This window comes from Stegodyphus dumicola, chromosome 8 (assembly GCF_044657685.1).
Source record: "Stegodyphus dumicola isolate Sdum_Otavi_A_Nest chromosome 8, ASM4465768v1".
Classification (NCBI taxonomy): domain Eukaryota; kingdom Metazoa; phylum Arthropoda; class Arachnida; order Araneae; family Eresidae; genus Stegodyphus; species Stegodyphus dumicola.
In genome coordinates, this window is record NC_140775.1 from 141,085,557 (window position 1) to 141,103,025 (window position 17,469).

General features: G+C 31.3%; 1 protein-coding gene across 1 annotated transcript in view; it reads left to right on the forward strand.

Moving 5' to 3' along the window:
* The first annotated feature begins 2,873 nt into the window (after positions 1 to 2,873).
* The window catches only part of LOC118191798 (A-type potassium channel modulatory protein KCNIP1-like), a 235,273-nt gene continuing 220,677 nt past the window's right edge, over positions 2,874 to 17,469 (forward strand). Inside the window, exons 1-2 of the mRNA XM_085823036.1 lie at positions 2,874 to 3,062; positions 14,024 to 14,182. Coding sequence (XP_085679162.1) covers positions 2,874 to 3,062; positions 14,024 to 14,182 — 348 coding nt within the window. The remainder of the gene's footprint in view (positions 3,063 to 14,023; positions 14,183 to 17,469) is intronic.

The window sequence follows — 17,469 nt, forward strand, 5'->3', positions numbered from 1 at the left end:
TTTGTAGTGTTGATGTTTAACTTTTACTAACGAAATGTAATTTAGTTATTTCCCTTCCGCCTCTTTTTACCACGAGGCTCATTCATTCCAGAAATTATGTAGATTGGGATGGCAAACCCTTTTACTATTAAGTTTGGAGACTTACGAATAGGAGTGTGAAAGTATGAGCTACGATTCTCTACTTTGCGGTTTAAAGCAGAGTGTATCCCGGCCACTCCAATACCGGTCTAGATATTAGTACTGTAGATAGATAAGTTAGATCATGTTTTCTAAGTGTGTATTTAACTTTCTGTTGCGGTTCAGGCGAGATTGTAATCATTAATCAAATTTGATTTAAATTGTCGAATTTATGCTCATTGGGGAAAAAATCTTGAGTTTTAAACCAGATCTAGGTTGCCTTACAAATTTACGTTTCTATATTTTATAATCTCTCACATGAAGAGGCAGAAAGATCTGAAGTGTTTTAATTCTCTTTTTGCTTTTTTATGGTTAGATATTCTGATGTTGATAATTTACCTCACAGAATATAAGTAATGCATTGTAAGATCTCGTTTAGTTTATTAAGCAGTTATTTTATGTTACATTGTTCTGTCCTCCTCGTTTCCTATTTTCCTGCCAGAATACAAATTTCTAGCTCACGTGATATTCAAATGAGGTAAAAAGGAGGTGTTAAAAGATGTTGTATTTGAAGGAGATGTTGTCTTTAAAAGAAAGTTTTAGAGGGTAGAATTAGAGCGTGTTCTGTCTGCTGAAGCCACGCTGCTGATTTGAGTCTTTTGAGAATAGTATTCTGCAACGTTGCGTTATTCTCGCCATTAGATTTATCACGTCGACTTTAGGTAAGAGCCAACGTGTGCGTTACTCTATTTGTATAGCTAACTTAGTTAAGTCAATTTCAATACTTTTAATTTAAGTCATAAATGCTGGCTTCTGTAAGTACGATTGGTGCCTTCTAATAACGTTTAATTGATTTAAATAAAATGGTCCCGTACACCCTTCCCCAGTCTTTACAGATATACTGAATTACAATGCATACTGTAGAATCACTTGCAATGCATTTGCTTCCAAAATAAGGCCTGCGTAACCAACTTTGCCAGAGAAATAGCATATAAGATGTGTTTAATTTAGTAAATTCTATTCAGCGACGGCATGCCACATTTCTGCGTCCTACATCCGGAAGTTGTGACGGTTCATCATTCCATACAAATGAAACGTCGTTTCGTCACTGAATGTTAAACATATGTGATATAGAAGAATTTAGACCTCTATAGATGCACATAATACAGATGAAATAGGTGAAACTAAGACTGCTCCGCATGCAAAAATTTTTGTAGTATATTAGAATCTCTGATCTCATTATTAAATAAGAAAATAATGACTTTCAGAATAATAAAACGTGAAGAAAATACTACTTTTGATTGCAAAATAGTACTTCTTGGTTTGGGATACTAAATATATCATCCGAAGTATGTTGAAACGTTAAGTATCTATCTATTCTTAGTGAACTCAGATGTTCAGAAAACAGCAGCAATGGAAAAAGAAACAATACACTGACAACAGCTTGATAAATTTCAAGCTTTTGAAATTATTTTAAACAGAGCGACTTCATATAGGAAGTTCATCATATCAAATTTCTTTGTTTTCAAGGATAATAATTATTTACAAGTTTTTCAAAATTTAAAGCCCTCACACTATGCTCTGAAGTCCTAAGTATCTGAGATCAAAGGTGTGGATAGTAAAAATTACATGTTAGCTTATCTCTCCTTTTAAGACTCTTTGCAAATAATCATTCCTAGTAGTAGCCAGTCAATAAAACGCCTTTACTGCTATCTACTTTATGCTTGCTCTCTCAGTTTATTGCTGTGCCAGATGTTGAATGAGTAATTTGCTTTCTTTCTGGATTGATCACATAAAATCATACTGAGAGAGATCAGTGCTTCTGTAAGAGGTTACAGGACAACATTTATCGAAAGCTGTAAAGCACATATCATTCCTTTGTTCGTTAAACTGCTTATAATAATTAAAATTCAACTGCGAGATATCTAGAATTATACATACCTGAAATTTAAATAATTTAATTTTTTATAATTAATATTTTATAAATGATATTAATACAAATTTAACATTTTTAAAATCATAACAATGCAAATTTTTTGTATGTAGTCACATAAAATTGAAAAAAAGAAGTCATACCTTTATTGAATTACGATCTTGAATAAAAAAAATTTCCAACAGCATTTTTTTATTTAAGCAAATTTTGTTTATTTATTTAAAGTCTTTAGTTGTCGTCTGGTCTTTTGATTCTGAATCTTAGATAAAGCGCTGTGAAACGAACTCAGTTCTTGAAATATTTTCTCTTTTATATTGTTATATAAAAGGAAATTTTTCAGGATTCCAGTGCAGTATATAGTATTTTGAAAAGAAGATGGGATAGTTTTTTTATTTTCGTCTTCATCCCAGCTGCTTAAGTATTCATCTGGTAAAAAGTTTTCGATAAGTTCTCCAGCTGTGCATAAGTCTTACGTAATTACATTGGCATCATCGATTGCAATGTCTGATCCCAGTAATTTCCAATCTTTCTCATTCATAATCACAGTTTCATCATCATCTTCTTCGTCAAAACTTTCATTTAACTTTGGGTTCGAAAATACTCCTTTCATGAAACAATTTTTAATTATTTGTGCCCGAGTCTAAGCTAGCGAAATCATATTCAGAGCTTTAAGAATATTTATAATTTTCTGTGTGTATCCTGTAGGTATATTTTGAATATTTGCTTATATAAACCTTTGCCTGTAGAACATTTTCAAATTCTTAGTGACACCCAGATCTAAAAGTTGTACCAGAGCAAAATTGCTGGGGAGAAAACAACTTTCATGTTTGCAAGATATCTGTCGTTTGAAGATGGGCGTTTGAAGATCGATAGAAAGAAACATATTGCGCATTTGCCTCCTCATAGTTTGGAATCTAGCTGCATACAGCGTCATAGTTGCCTCACAGTAAGCACTCAGCAACAGTTTCTGACTGCAACTCATAGTAACATGCCTAATAGTTTTCAGATAACGGTATGTTGCTTTTAAGGATTTTGTTGTTAAATGTTTTGCGACGTCAGTGCGAAGAAAGTGATTTTCAGTAAACAAACTTAAAGGAACAAATAAAAAAGCTGTCATGTTACTTAAAATATCGAATGCTGATATGATGAACTGAGAAATTAAAAAAATCATGGCAGCACACTATGGCAACATACTAACATTCTATCAGAAATTTTATAGATGTATTATTAAAACATTTTGTGATTTTTAGGCCATTATGAATCTAAAACACTATATTGCCAGAGGATATACTACGATGATCGATGCAATATTTTCAAATGAAAGCAAGAAAACAGACGTGTACACGAGCACGTTTAGTTATATTTTCCCATTTTTATGGGAGAATAGAAAAAGTAAAACAACTAGTATTTATGATTAACACTGAGTATAAAGTTTGTAACCATATTAGATTTTATTTACCGATTTCATGTTTTAAATAGCAACAGGTATCTAAGATTAGAAACTATTACTTGATATTTTATTTAAAGCTGATTTTTATTTAAAAATGGAATTGGCGGGACGTCATTTACTGTCCCCATCAAGTTTTTATGTTTAATGTTAGTAATATGTACAAAATCTACGATGCTTCTTACCTTAAAAGACAATTTCAAATTAGACAAAACCCAAACTGAATTTTGAGTAGATTTTCGGCAAACACAGGCACTTCTGCGAAACAAAAATCATCACTAAAAATTCTTTTACACACACAGACACTTCTGCGAAAAAAAATCATCACTAAAAATTCTTTTACACTTGATGCGTCTGATCACGCTCGAAACTGATAGAGTTTCCAATTGAAAATCTTCAACAAGCCAAAGCTATATTTCTTTGCCTAGTTCTAAATTTTACACTGGGATGTTTCTCTTCCAGTCTGATAAAAGGCGAGGTTGATATGGTTATGGTTAAGACAAACAGGTACACTGGCCTCTCAGAAGTAAGAGCGTCATGCGTTTCAGGATCTCATTTGCTGATTTTCATTAGTTTGGACAAATGTTCAAAATAAGATATATAATTACAAATTCTTTAAAGGAATTTTGAAACCATCATCAGTTAAAAATTTTAAGAGCTTACCAATTTATTTATTTGAAAAACTATTTGCATACACTATGCATATACATAATTTCGCATGTTTAGATTAATCTGAATTTTCTCAGTCATGTTTTGGAAATGTAAGTCTTCTCTATTCTTGATTTTCTTGGTTATATATCTTTGGTTTTTAGAGAGGGATTCAGGTTTTAAATAGTCTAACGTGGACACATTTTTCTCCTTTTTTTCGTATGATCTTCAAATAATGTATAACATTGTCATATTGAACAGATCAGCTACTTTATTCATGTTAGTGTGACTGAAATGCCACTGCTTAGCTGTCATCTGAACACACTTCTTCAGATCTTCGTTATGTACTTACCTCGCTTCAGGACTAATCTGTGTACTAACTTTGTATTTTGATAGTATGAAAGGAGAGAGAGTTATTTCATTGTGACTGGAGGTGAGAGCTATAAATAAACAAAAGAATAGTGTATAAAAGATGCTTTTTCCTTCTGTGCATAGTATAAGAAAGAAATACTTCCTGTCGTTCTAATGGATCAAGCTATTTCAGAGCCGTGGGGGCTCAATGCAGAAGAAGGAAGTTGTTTGAATGAAAAGGTTCATTGGAGCATGATTGTTGAATACGCTAAAAGGTCTAGAAATCGGGAAAGATGAAACACATTGAAAGAACTTGTTCTAGGAGGATGGAAAAGATGTAACTATAAAAACTGTGCCCTAATTACGTAAGAAGCCATTTTATTGTTTTGATAAAAGATCAAACTCGGGAAAGACTTGGTAAAGAAATCAGATGTAGACAGACTAACTGGAGTTCTGTTGTTACTTAAGAATCGTTTCATCTGTTGCACTGGATCTCACACTGGGCAGAGAACAATGTAAAAAATACAACAGTTGTCCTATTTTGAGAAAAATAAGGAAAATCTGGCGCATAATTTTAATAGCTGAGTAAGCACTCAACTATTAAAATTATTATAATTGGTTTGGAAAAAAGGATAGGACATACATTTAGACCATAGTAATATCATGTGATGCGGGGTTGCGTCAAAAGTCAGTTTTTATTAATTATTAAATCAAAAGTTAAACATTAAAAATATTATCATGAAGAACAAAAAAGAGAAAGGAGTTAGATGTTCTGAGAGAGTTTTAAAGGTATGAAGCAATAACGGAATGTGACAGAGAAGTATAGAGTGCTGTTCGAAACTGAGTTCAATTTTCAGGAATGGAGAAAATGGCTTGAAAAATGGTATTTCTGCTACGTTTCTTCACTCGCCTTACTTCTGGTTGTTTTTTGCATTCGCATAGATAGAATTTCTACATTCGCGAATAGACAAAACAGAAAAAAGCATAAATTTAGCTTCGCGTTTCATAAGCGATGTAATTCACACGTGGTTTGTAATGTTGGATCAAGCTTTTTTGTTATGCGAGACACTTTTCAATTCGCGTGCACATTTGCATTGTCGGAAAACAATGTCGGGCCTTGCATAACATATGCTCGTTATGTAAGGCCCGACAATAGTTTGCAGAGAAGAGACAAACTTAGAAGTCCATACACTCTTGTACATATACAGAGAGATTCAATGGTCAATAAGCACGTAAAATATTTAATTTAATGAAATTACAATGAATAAAAGTATATCTGCACAGAAATATTTAAAATTATGTGCTTTTTTATTATTGTTTGTATGTTTAGTTGAAATTATATTTCTGATACAGCTTTGAACATTGAATCTCTGAATATCTAGTTATAGATGTGAGATGTCATTTCCTCGGGTCAGTAATACGGTAAAATAATCTCCTTAATCTGGAAGGAAAACAAGATTTGAAAATTCGTGACACTAATATAAATTGGCACGTCATTCTGTGTTGCTTCGCCTTGAACAAATGAACAAATTCCGCTCTTAACTTTTGAAGAAAGTATCATAATAGTTAGTGACAACAAGCATAAATATTTATTTAAATTTTTAGACATGAACGAATTTTGGTTAAAGGAGCCGTCAGAAATCAGTAGTAAAATGATATCATACAGAATCTAGTAGCATGTAGGAAGGAAACATCCCTTAGAAAATGCTTTTGTTGTTGTCCGTGTTGTAAGCCAAGTCAATAAGCGGTGCTTAAAAATAGCTGCTATTAATTATATTTAGATTTTATTATGAAGCCATTTTTGTGTTCTTTTATAGGTGAGACTGTATTTGACAATTATAATTCTAATAACAATATTTAGTAAAATTTATTTTCAAAATTCATGGTTTCACCTATTTCTCCTGTAGACTGATTGCAAATACAGATTTTAATATATTTCCTAGCCTTTGATAGTCTTTGTATTTTTATCTTCCTTGTGTTTCACTGATTTACGTTTTCATTCCGTAAGTTTACTCTCTTTATTCGAAGAACATAGATATATCCAGCATTTTGTGTTTGTTATGATATTTTCTTTACTTCACTAACGAATGTAATATTTCTTGCTGCATGGAAAGAGTGTCTAATACATATGCCACACAAAATATATATTAGTCAGCTGTTTACGTTATCAACGACGCTTCTGATCGAAAGCTTGCTGTCAGCAAAGCTTGGCGAAAGTTGTGCACCGATTTTGTCACTATGTGTCGTCTGCGTTTCTAACCTCTGCTCTATTCAAGGGTCAAATGTAATTAATTAACCATTAAATTCAATCTTTTGGTATTCATTAATTCTGTAATTATTCGATCTAAGAAAAGCAGATAGTTTTTGTGCACATGAGCGTCAGAAGAACTATATGATTATTGAAAATGATGCGTAAAATGAGTTTATTCTGGGCATCTGTAGATACTATTTAAATAAAAAAAATATTATATCAATAATTATTTCATAAAGAGGATATGAAATCTTTTTAGTTTGTGTTAATTAATTATAAATAAAAATTCATGGTATACATATACTTTGAATCGAATGCTTTCATGGAGGACGTTGCAAATGAAATTGGGTCATAATTAAATTTCACATGGGAAAAAATGCAAGAGCTCCTTGCTACCAGCCCGCGCAGATGCTGGGAAACAATCTCGGAACGCAGTGGCTAAAACAAATGAATTGGGAAATCATGTACATTAGCTGTTTGAATCCAGTTTGGTAGATTAAATGAATTTTTTTAAATTAATCATGGCATATTAATATACATTTTAATTATTAATGAATAATAGTTTTAATACTTTGTTTTTAACTATGGACATATGAGCATTTAAACATTTTTACTTACATCATGCAGCTAGTATGTATACAGTATTATTTACATTATTATCAATATAGTATTATTTACTATATGATTAAAACTATACAATGTTATTTAATTCATTGAATTTTTGAATAAAATAGTGTTCACGACTTAATGATCATAAACTTTTCAAATGTTTGCCTCTGTTTAACCTTTGCTACTAAATTGCGGAAAAGAATTAAAATTTTATGAAAGAAAACTGCACATTCACTTAACATTTATTACATAAATTATGTTTTAAACTCATAAATTAGTATAGAGTTATTTCAGTATTTTATGAAATATTTATTAGGAGATTTCATTAAGTATTATATTCTAAAAAATGGCTACAACTTCATTAAAATTTCTGTTTTTTAAACTCTATTAATTCTATTTCCATGAATAACTAATTAATTGTGAATAAATATAATCAGTATTTACAGTTACTCCATTGGTACGAAAATCATATTATTTTAGTAATTGTATAAATTGATGAAATTGTAAACAAGAAATATTGTTACACTGCTTAGAGAATATTTAACATTTAGAGTCATTTTAATTCGAAATTATTTATCCCTTTTCTATTGTGGAAATTAATTTGGTGTAAAATAATTAGCAGGGCTATTATATACCCAGATATACTTTCAAAAAGCGTTACTCGGTACATCAGTTTCTAAAACAATTCATTCATTAATGTTTCAAATTTTTTGGCATTCAGAGTAATAAGCAACTTCAGAGTAGTTTCTTTTCTACCTAATATAACAGTATATTTCCTAACTTCTTATTTCTTTCGTACGTATTGTCAAATTCACTATTTAGTAATTAACTAATTAGGTTCATTTCTCCTTGTTGTATAGATAATACGCCTAACAACAAATAAAAAGTGGATGAAAAATATTTTTCTGCTACAAATTACTAAATGGCTTAAGCAATTATCTAATTGTGGAATGTAAATAGCACCAAATATTTTAAGAAAGCTCAATGCTTAAGCATGTCATTCAATAAAAGTATTTTTTTTCAATATTTTCTACTAAAACTATTATTACGAATTTGTTACTTTTATTGCCTTAAAAAAGAGATATATCGTATATGTTAGCCCGGAATCTGGCAGATGTACCAGATTTGGATAACAGAATGATTTATTATACAACGCTGCATATTTAAAATTAAGCAAAAATGCAACGTAAATTTGACGCTGATTTTTAACTAAAACTCTATCGACTCCGATCACGATCGGACACGGATAAACTATAGATTCGACGACGATCAGACACATTCAAAAGGGGAAAAGAAGGTGGGTTATTAATTAATTAATTAGTTATTATATATAATTCTTCTGCCTTTGCCACTCAAGTGTGACAATTATCATAAGAAAAGATCTAAAAATTTGTTTCAGCAGTAACAAAAGTTTACCGACAACTAGCCCTCCTACTAGGACCCATTTGCCAGTCACCCTCAAAAGGGCCACATATCTGGCCTCTGTAACTATTTGAACAATAAATGATTGTATTAAAGAAATGACGCTATTATTAATGTTAGCACAATCGCTAAGTGTGACATTATCAGTGTCCGCTCATTTGAGGTTAATTAAAATTCAAACATTATTCACTTAAATTAATACAAAATAACGTACAAAACGAGCGGCTGCTAAGAAACTGAGGACTCTCCTCGACATTAGACAGCGAAGAAGGTGTCGATTCATTGCCTTCTCTAAAATTCGAAGTTCATTCTGACTGCACCACGTCGAGTTGGAACTGGAACTGGGTAAAAGAAATATCAGCAAATTGGTGTATAAAGCTTTTATGAAATATCATCTCAAAGTAGTTGCAAATATTCTTTTTCATTTTCTATGAAATCATTGTCCTGAGTCTTTTGTTATTGTTGTACAGATTTTATACCACAGATGATTTAATAAAGTGTGAAAAATACTAAAACTAATATTAATCATCTTGATATCTCCTTCTCGAATATAGTCATTTTTCCGATGCTTGAATTAAACAAGCAAGTAATTCCTGCATGCTATAACCAGCTAGATCTCTGGAACAAATCTAATTATCTTTTAACAGTTTACGAATTATATCGAATTTTAGATTAATTGTTTTGATTACGGAATAGCAAGTGAGGATTGTCTGCCTAAGTAGAAGGCTTTCTTGAATGTATTTTTAAAGAAAAGCAAATCACATTGATATAACACACGGGCAAAACAACGAAAATCATGAAACCAATGAATTATCCAGGATTGGAACCCAGGTGAAATATCATTTTTCATACGTCTTATCCCTCTTCACACTGGTGGGCGGATTGAATATTCAATATATAGATTTAAAAAAAACTAGAGCTACTGCTTTAACATTTGATAATGAGCCTGTGACATAGCTTATGAAACTATAATAGGTTAAATACATATATAGATATAGATTTTATTTAAACTAAACTTTTTCTGTTTCCTTAAAGTAAGATTTACATAATTTTTTTCAATTAATTTTTCGATACCTAGTATTCAACCTTTCCCCTTTAACCGTATCTTCTTTATTTCTGTAGACGCAAAAAAAATATTTAACTTAATATTGGAGAGATTATTTGTTTCGTGCATCTGAAACATTAGACATTTGATTCTGGATCAACTAGAATTAAATACTCTGTGGAAAGATTTTGCTAAATAAACGTTCGTCTCAGACTTATAATTTAAATCAGTTCAATCTTTTAATTCAGACATTTCAATAAGGAGTTTGTTATTATTTACATTATTATTATGTTCGGAAGGTAATTGTGTTAGAATTATTATAGACTTTGAAATAAAATATATCTGTAAATCGAATAAATGCACTTTATTTCAAGCTTACTGATCAATAACAATTTGCTTATACGAGATTGTTCAAAATTTTAATGCAGTTGTGTTCTCCATTGCCAAATTAACTAATGCTTAATTAACTAATCATAACTGAGTTAACGAAAAGCTTAAATTTTCCTAAGGCGTATGCTTGGCTGTAAATCCCTATTTGATCCATTCAATTAAATCTGTATAGTTGCATTGGCAGGAGTCATTTGAAATCTGTAATTATGTGGTAGTAAGTAGTGAATCATTTATCATTGCTCCCTAACTCTAATTATTTCCCATGGAACTGTCTCCATTTACTTTTATTCCTTAAGTTTATTGAGATTGCGCCGTTGGCTTTTGAAACAGCATATATCTTACAGTCCTCATTGATTCAGCACCTTAGATGTAATTAGCAAATTTATTTGCTTTCTTAGAGTAAAATCTGATAACGCATTTTATTGCTTAATTTCGCCAGATAATTCAAAATACTTAAATCATAATTCATCATATCTCATTCGTTTTCGTTTTCCAAAGTAACATCTGTATCATGAATCTATAATTTTTAGCATCAGAATTTAATTTTGATGCTACGTCATACAACTATAGCCTTACGTTCGTTCAAAATCTTCCTTTTTTAAAATCATTCTTGAAAACATTAATGAAATAAATGGTTTGTTTTGCATGAACGTTTACTAATGAGTTACATGCAACAATAAATTGATGAGAAACATGTTAGTTCGAATTTTAGGATTAGGCAGAGAGTAGGCACAAGTCATAAATCCGCTTAGTTAAATAAAAAAATAATTTAATTTTTTTTTACTAAGCAAAATCAATGATTTTAAAGCGACCAATGGCAACACTGTACGGAAAATAAAATTTTTATCTCCAGCGCACGAGATTGTCTATCTATCGCAAAAATAAATTTAAATATTTCTAGTCTAAAGGAACATTAACCCATATGCTCTCGAAACGTGCACGTGTATGTAAATGAAAAAATACCCCTTTGGGCGTAATATAAAATCTGAAATCTTTCAGATTTTTTTAATATTATATCTGTGTTTTTCTGGAAAATTTCCTTTTAATAATTAATGTTTATCTTTAATTTATATGCAGTACTTTTGCTCTGGTATAATCTATAACCTTTTCAAGGTCATTTTTACTCTAATATTACACAGATATCTAGCTATCCGAAACTCGGATTATTTGTATTACTTGACGATCTTTGTAATCGAATTAAATTATCATTGTTAGTTCATTTTCAGATTTTATTTTTACCCCCAGCTAACATATATATATAGGTAAAAGAGGTATTGCTTTCAGTCCAAAATTTCTCAGTGAATAAGCATGAATTAGAGTTCCTACAATACGTTTTTGCTGATTTTACAGTAATGTTCGTCTATCTGTGGGCATATTTGTGACGATAGTATCTTCCATGGTAACTCATATATCAACTTTTCCAAAATTTATGTATTCCGTGATTACAAAAATTTAATCCAAAGCTTTTCAATTTTAGTATTTAAGACTTTTACATCAATATGAACAACATACTAGATTTCCACTCAACTGATAAACTGAAGTAATACTTTAATTAACGCGCTGAACAATTTTCGAGAAAAAAAAACGTGTTATAGTATAATCCAAAAAGTTTGAATTCTACTACTCAAATCTCCTATATGAATGGGAACAGCATGCTAGATTTTGCTCTTATATGATAAACAGGAAATTGTATTTTACTTCAATCTCAGATAAACAGATTCAAGTAAAATTCGACTCGAAATGAATTTCGTGGAATTTCATGGAACAGAATTTCATGGAAAAATATAGAATAAGTATAATAATAGTTAACTAGACAGGTTTTTCGAATTGTGCCCACAAAAAGCTATCATTTCATTATGTTGGCATGAATTTGCAGTTTTTACCAAAACTAATTTTTATACATGACCAATTATGATATACCTCTTTGAAGTCCCAGGGACTATTTGTTTAAATAAAATGTAACCCAAAATTTCCTATCATAGACTTTGTATCAATCGGAACAACAAATTAGATTTTCTTTGCATTCAATTAACCGGAAATGATATTTTACTTAATTCTGGTTGCTGGCAGGAGGTTATGTGCTGGTCACATCAAAATTTTTTCCTTTCATTTTAATAATATAAAAAGAAAATACTGCGCAGTACACATTTTTAAGAACTCGCTTGACCAGTATAGATTGAAAATATTAAGCATGTAGATTGACTCCAACGTTTTTTAAATACGTAACCTATAAATCTGAATAAGAAGGCAATTACGTGTGCTTATTGATATTTTGTTCTTTGTTTAATTTAGGTTCTATTTTACCAGAAATTAATTTGTGTTATTTAAATTGAAATGGTATGGTAAAACAAGACTGTTAAAATAAATAGAAATAATTCCATTGCATAATTTTGTGAAAAACGTAGTTTGACGTTCTGCATCACATATGGAAGATGCATGACTCACGGTTCCTCCATCACAGTCCGGGGTCGTAATTTCGAACGCTTTCTTTGATGATGATTGTTGTCTGTTTTGTTCTTATTTCTTGGTTTCTGCTGTACTTATCATAATAAACATCTTTTCTCACACCTTGTCCTTCCTTTCTTGCGATTTATGTCTTCACTACCGCGCCAGGGGAGGGAAGCGTTTCCGACCATACACTGCTACATTATTTCCATCGTCTAGGTTTTCTCTGTTTCTCCTGAAAGTTTGTAACCAATTTGATGAAAAACTCTGTATTATATATATATTCTGTTGTGTAAAAGTATGCCTAAATATTCCACAGATTCACGTATATATGAATAAAATAATCGCTTTCATTAATTACATATTCTCATATGCACTGTAGCTGTGTATGTACTAATTCATTTTCTCTCTTTTAGTAATAACTTTGTGGAAAATTCTCCAGTATTACGTATTTAAAATAAATACTGTCTTTATTTGTTACATAAGGGCTCAATAATTTTCCATTTCCTCTGTCAATCTAATTAGAAAGAAACTGTTTTACAGGTATATAAGCTCCATTATTCCAACGGAAAAGCGATCAAGACAAGCACACATTATTAGAATTTAATAATCATACTAGGCAAAATAACCCTTAAGAAGTTAATTAAAAAGGCTTATCTATAGCTCTTCAACTGATAGCTTTCTAAAGGTTAAATCTGCTGTTTGATATTGTCAACCTGCAAAATAGACATCTCACTCAAATACTCCTTTCAAAAGAATATTTTATAATTATTATTATGATGTGAAGCCCTAATTGTATACTGTATTTTGAGTTACCCGTATGTCTTCCGGTTCAGTGTCAAGAGAGCTAGGAGGTAAATATCGATAACAGTTAAAATTATAACGAAGTGGTCAAACTTTATCTGAATATTTGACCCCTTGAAACAGAGAATCTTCTACACTTGTAATTTATTTTATGAAACAATTTTGCCTTTCAAAAGTACAACTAGATTTATTTTTCAATTGATTACACTCCTTGAAAAATGTAGACTTTGTAAAACCGTTCATAAATATAATTTGCATGGTTCTGATCTTTCAGATGTACCTCACAAAAAGCATATGTCCGAAACTCTTAAAAATCCTTGGCTTTTCCGTTCTGATAAAAAGTCCAATTACTTTGCGCTTTGCATATCATACATGATTGTAACAACTATGAACTAAAGGATGTAATAAGTTATTTGTATGTATTCTGCCATAATTGCATGCACATTTTTCTGCATAAAGTTGTGACAAAGCTAATTTTTTATGCCTTTAGTATTGTTTAATATTCTTTCGTAACATTATATTTCATAATCAGTTATACTGCATGTCTTATCATGATTATAGAAAATATACGCTGACAGTTATCGTTTTCTTATAGATGTGTCTTACGAAGACTTCGACCCAGTAGCTCCTAGGTATAGACCACAAAGGATAAACGCTCTCTGTCGACTCACCAATTTTTCCAAATCCGAAATCAAACTCATGTATCAAGGCTTCAAACAAGTAAGTTTTTTTTTTCGCTAAGAGTAATATTTAACTAGAAATATATTTTTACATATGTTTAAACATTAGAAGCATTCTTAATGGTCACTTTTCAATATTTTTAACTGTTACATTAATTACTAATTTGTATATATCAGCCACTCGAGCTGGATAGTGCTGCATTGCTCGAAACATAAAATTCATTTCTCACAGCATTTCAGTTCGAACAAAAGAACTTAAATTAAATCTAGACAAATCAGTAACTGTTTAACAAATTGAGAGATTTAAAAGCAATAAACGAACTTCTTAATAATTCAAATCTTGTTAGTCCAAAGAGGCAATTTGCCCAGACGGGCTATTGATTTCGTTTTGGCATTTTGCGTTGATTCACTATAAACGGCGAATCACTTTTTGAATTATTGCCACCAAATATTAGAGTCCTGTGTTAAAGTAATTAAATGATGAAGAATTTGCATAAATGTATGTATGTTTCTCGCATAATGATAAAATAACGGTACCTAGAGCCATCCAATTTTATGGGCATCTGGAAGCCAAAATTTGGAATTATCGATTTCATATTTTGTAAAACTTGTACTAATTTCTGATTAAGAAATTCAAGGATTTCAAAGCGAGCGATGGCAACGTTGTACAGAAAAAACATTTTTATCTCCAGCGCGTGAGACTGTGTATCGAAAACTATTATTATAGAATGTCTTTTTCATATAGACCGCAATAAAATGCCAAGACTTTTACTTTTTACATATATAATTATACTTATATTTGATCTATCTTCGCAATGAAAATTTTCACAAGAAACCCAGGATGCTTTAATTATTGTGCACAAGAAATTGCGCGGCAAAACATTTTCAACCTTCTTCCTTAAAGCGCAGCAAAGGTCATGTGAAATGACAGAAATATTACTAGAATAGGATTTATCCATTCTAAAAGCCACTTTCTCGGTGGCTATATAGATGTGCACTTACTAAAATATGCGCGCGGGAGACTGTGTGTCGGAAATTCTAAAGATATGCTCATTTTAAAATAATTTACGATATTGCTCTTGAACTGAATTTTATGGTTTAAGTGTGAAGAACATGATATCTAATAAATAAAAGTAACACACAAAGTGTAAAAAAAAAAAAAAAAAAAAAAAAAAAAAAAAAAACCGCCCCTTTGGAAGTAATTTAAAATCTGAAATCTTTCAGATTTTTTTTTTTTTTTTTTTAGTTTTTAAATTTGTCTGTAATTGATATAGTTTAAAATATATTTAATTCCGAATACAACCATTGATAGCTTTTACGAATACCTGCAATATTATTTTAATAAACATAAATGCTTCGTAACACCTTATTTTATTTACCGCTGCGTAGAATCATTTGTTTTGCTTTTCTACTTTGTATCAACATTTGCTAAAAATCAAGGTAATCATATTTTATTAAACAAAATTGTAAATAATTGTATTTTGTTAAATGCAATTATATAATTTTCGCTTGTTAATGAACTAAACGCATATTCAAAATGTGGGAGCGACTATTAAATTCTGATTGTACTCTGATTGCGACTGGAATGATAGTGTAGCAATCATCAATACCGATGCGGGAGTAAGGGATTCGCGAATTTATGATGCTGTATTGATATACAGTGCCTCAAATATCCCCTTTTCTGCATCCACTGCTTTGGCATCATTTTTGAAGCTCACAAACCTGCCTATTCTAGCTACAGATCAAACATGATCAAGAATGGATCGTGCCGCTAATCCGGTCGCGGACACTTAGCCGACAAGGACACTTAGCCGACAGGACATTTAGCCGAAACGGACACTTAACCGACAGGTCATTTAGCCGACACGGATAGTTAGCCGACAGGACATTTAGCCGACACGGACAGTTAGCCGGCAGGACATTTAGCCGACACAAAGAGTTAGCCGTCAGGACATTTAGTTACGGGACACTTAAATGTCAAGACTGTCAACACTAAGCCGACAGTGAAGTTTAGCTGATACGTACCCAATAATTATTTAAATTTACAATCAATTACAAAATTTCTCGACTTCTCCATAAGTTCAATATTTAAGTTATTTTTTTACTTATCAGTAAAGTTCAGTTTTCGATTCTTGAAGCTCTCATACGTGCTTTTAATTTTTATTGTGTTAATTTAGCATTGTTTGATATGTATCGTGCTGCTTGGTGTATATTGGCCAAATTGAAAAAGCGCTGAAATTTCTCGTCAGGGAATATGAATTAAATTTCGAAAGGAAAAAAGAATTTTTTTAGCTAAGTACGACGGTCACTGAATTACATTTTAATATGGGATCTTCAAAAATTATTTGTAATGCTTCTTCATTTAATCAACTGGGTTCTTATGAACACTTTTACATGACACACATTTCCCTTGTTTACTTAATGATAATAATTTTTCAATCTCGCTCTTCCAAATGCTTTCAAATTTCTAATACCTTTACGTTTCATTAATATTTTACTCATCACATCATGTTACATTCTTTCCCTTACAAAATCGTTTGGCTCCTCCCACTAATGAAATTTCCTTTCCCTGTCCTATGAAGCGACGCAGTCGCAGATGTAGGTATCCAGCCATTGCCTTACCCTGTATATAGTAAGTGAAATTACTGAGCATTACTTTTTCGGTGCTAGCATTAAGTTCAGGAGATTTGAATGCGAAGCATTCAGATACCAGTTTAGCGAAGTAAGAGGGGATGAGCAATTATATTCGTAGGGAGCAATTATAATTATTTGACAGATACTGTTTAGGCATAACTTGGTTGTACGAATATCGTGCGAGAATCCGCAGTAAAGTGGGATCAATCATTTCGTGTTACGAAGTGCAGTTACTCGAGAGACATCGTAGGCTAGACTGAACTGGCTGCTGTCCTCAGCGTAGTAGGAGTAGACCGTTCTGAAAAATCTGAATAATGCAATAAAAGTTATTGTTATTCTTGAATTATATTTTGTGTAGAAACATATGGTGCGGAGGGTTAGTTTAGCAAATATATTTTATTTTGTTATTAGAAAGAATTAAAAAAAGTGAATTTGTAAGACAAGCAAAGGTATAAATTATTTGTGACCTCTATAATTTACAGTTCATGTCACCATTCTTGAGATAAAAATATTGTGACATTTTATTGACCACGCCTCTCGCTTAAAATACTTACTTAGGTTAATGTTTATTGCCCTAAACTAGTGCATAATGTTTAATTTAGAAGCAAAATGATCTTTAAGGTTTTGTTTTATTCATAACTGAAGCTGCAGAAGGAGGGGCCACAAAGTAGGGGGGAGCAAAGGACACATCAT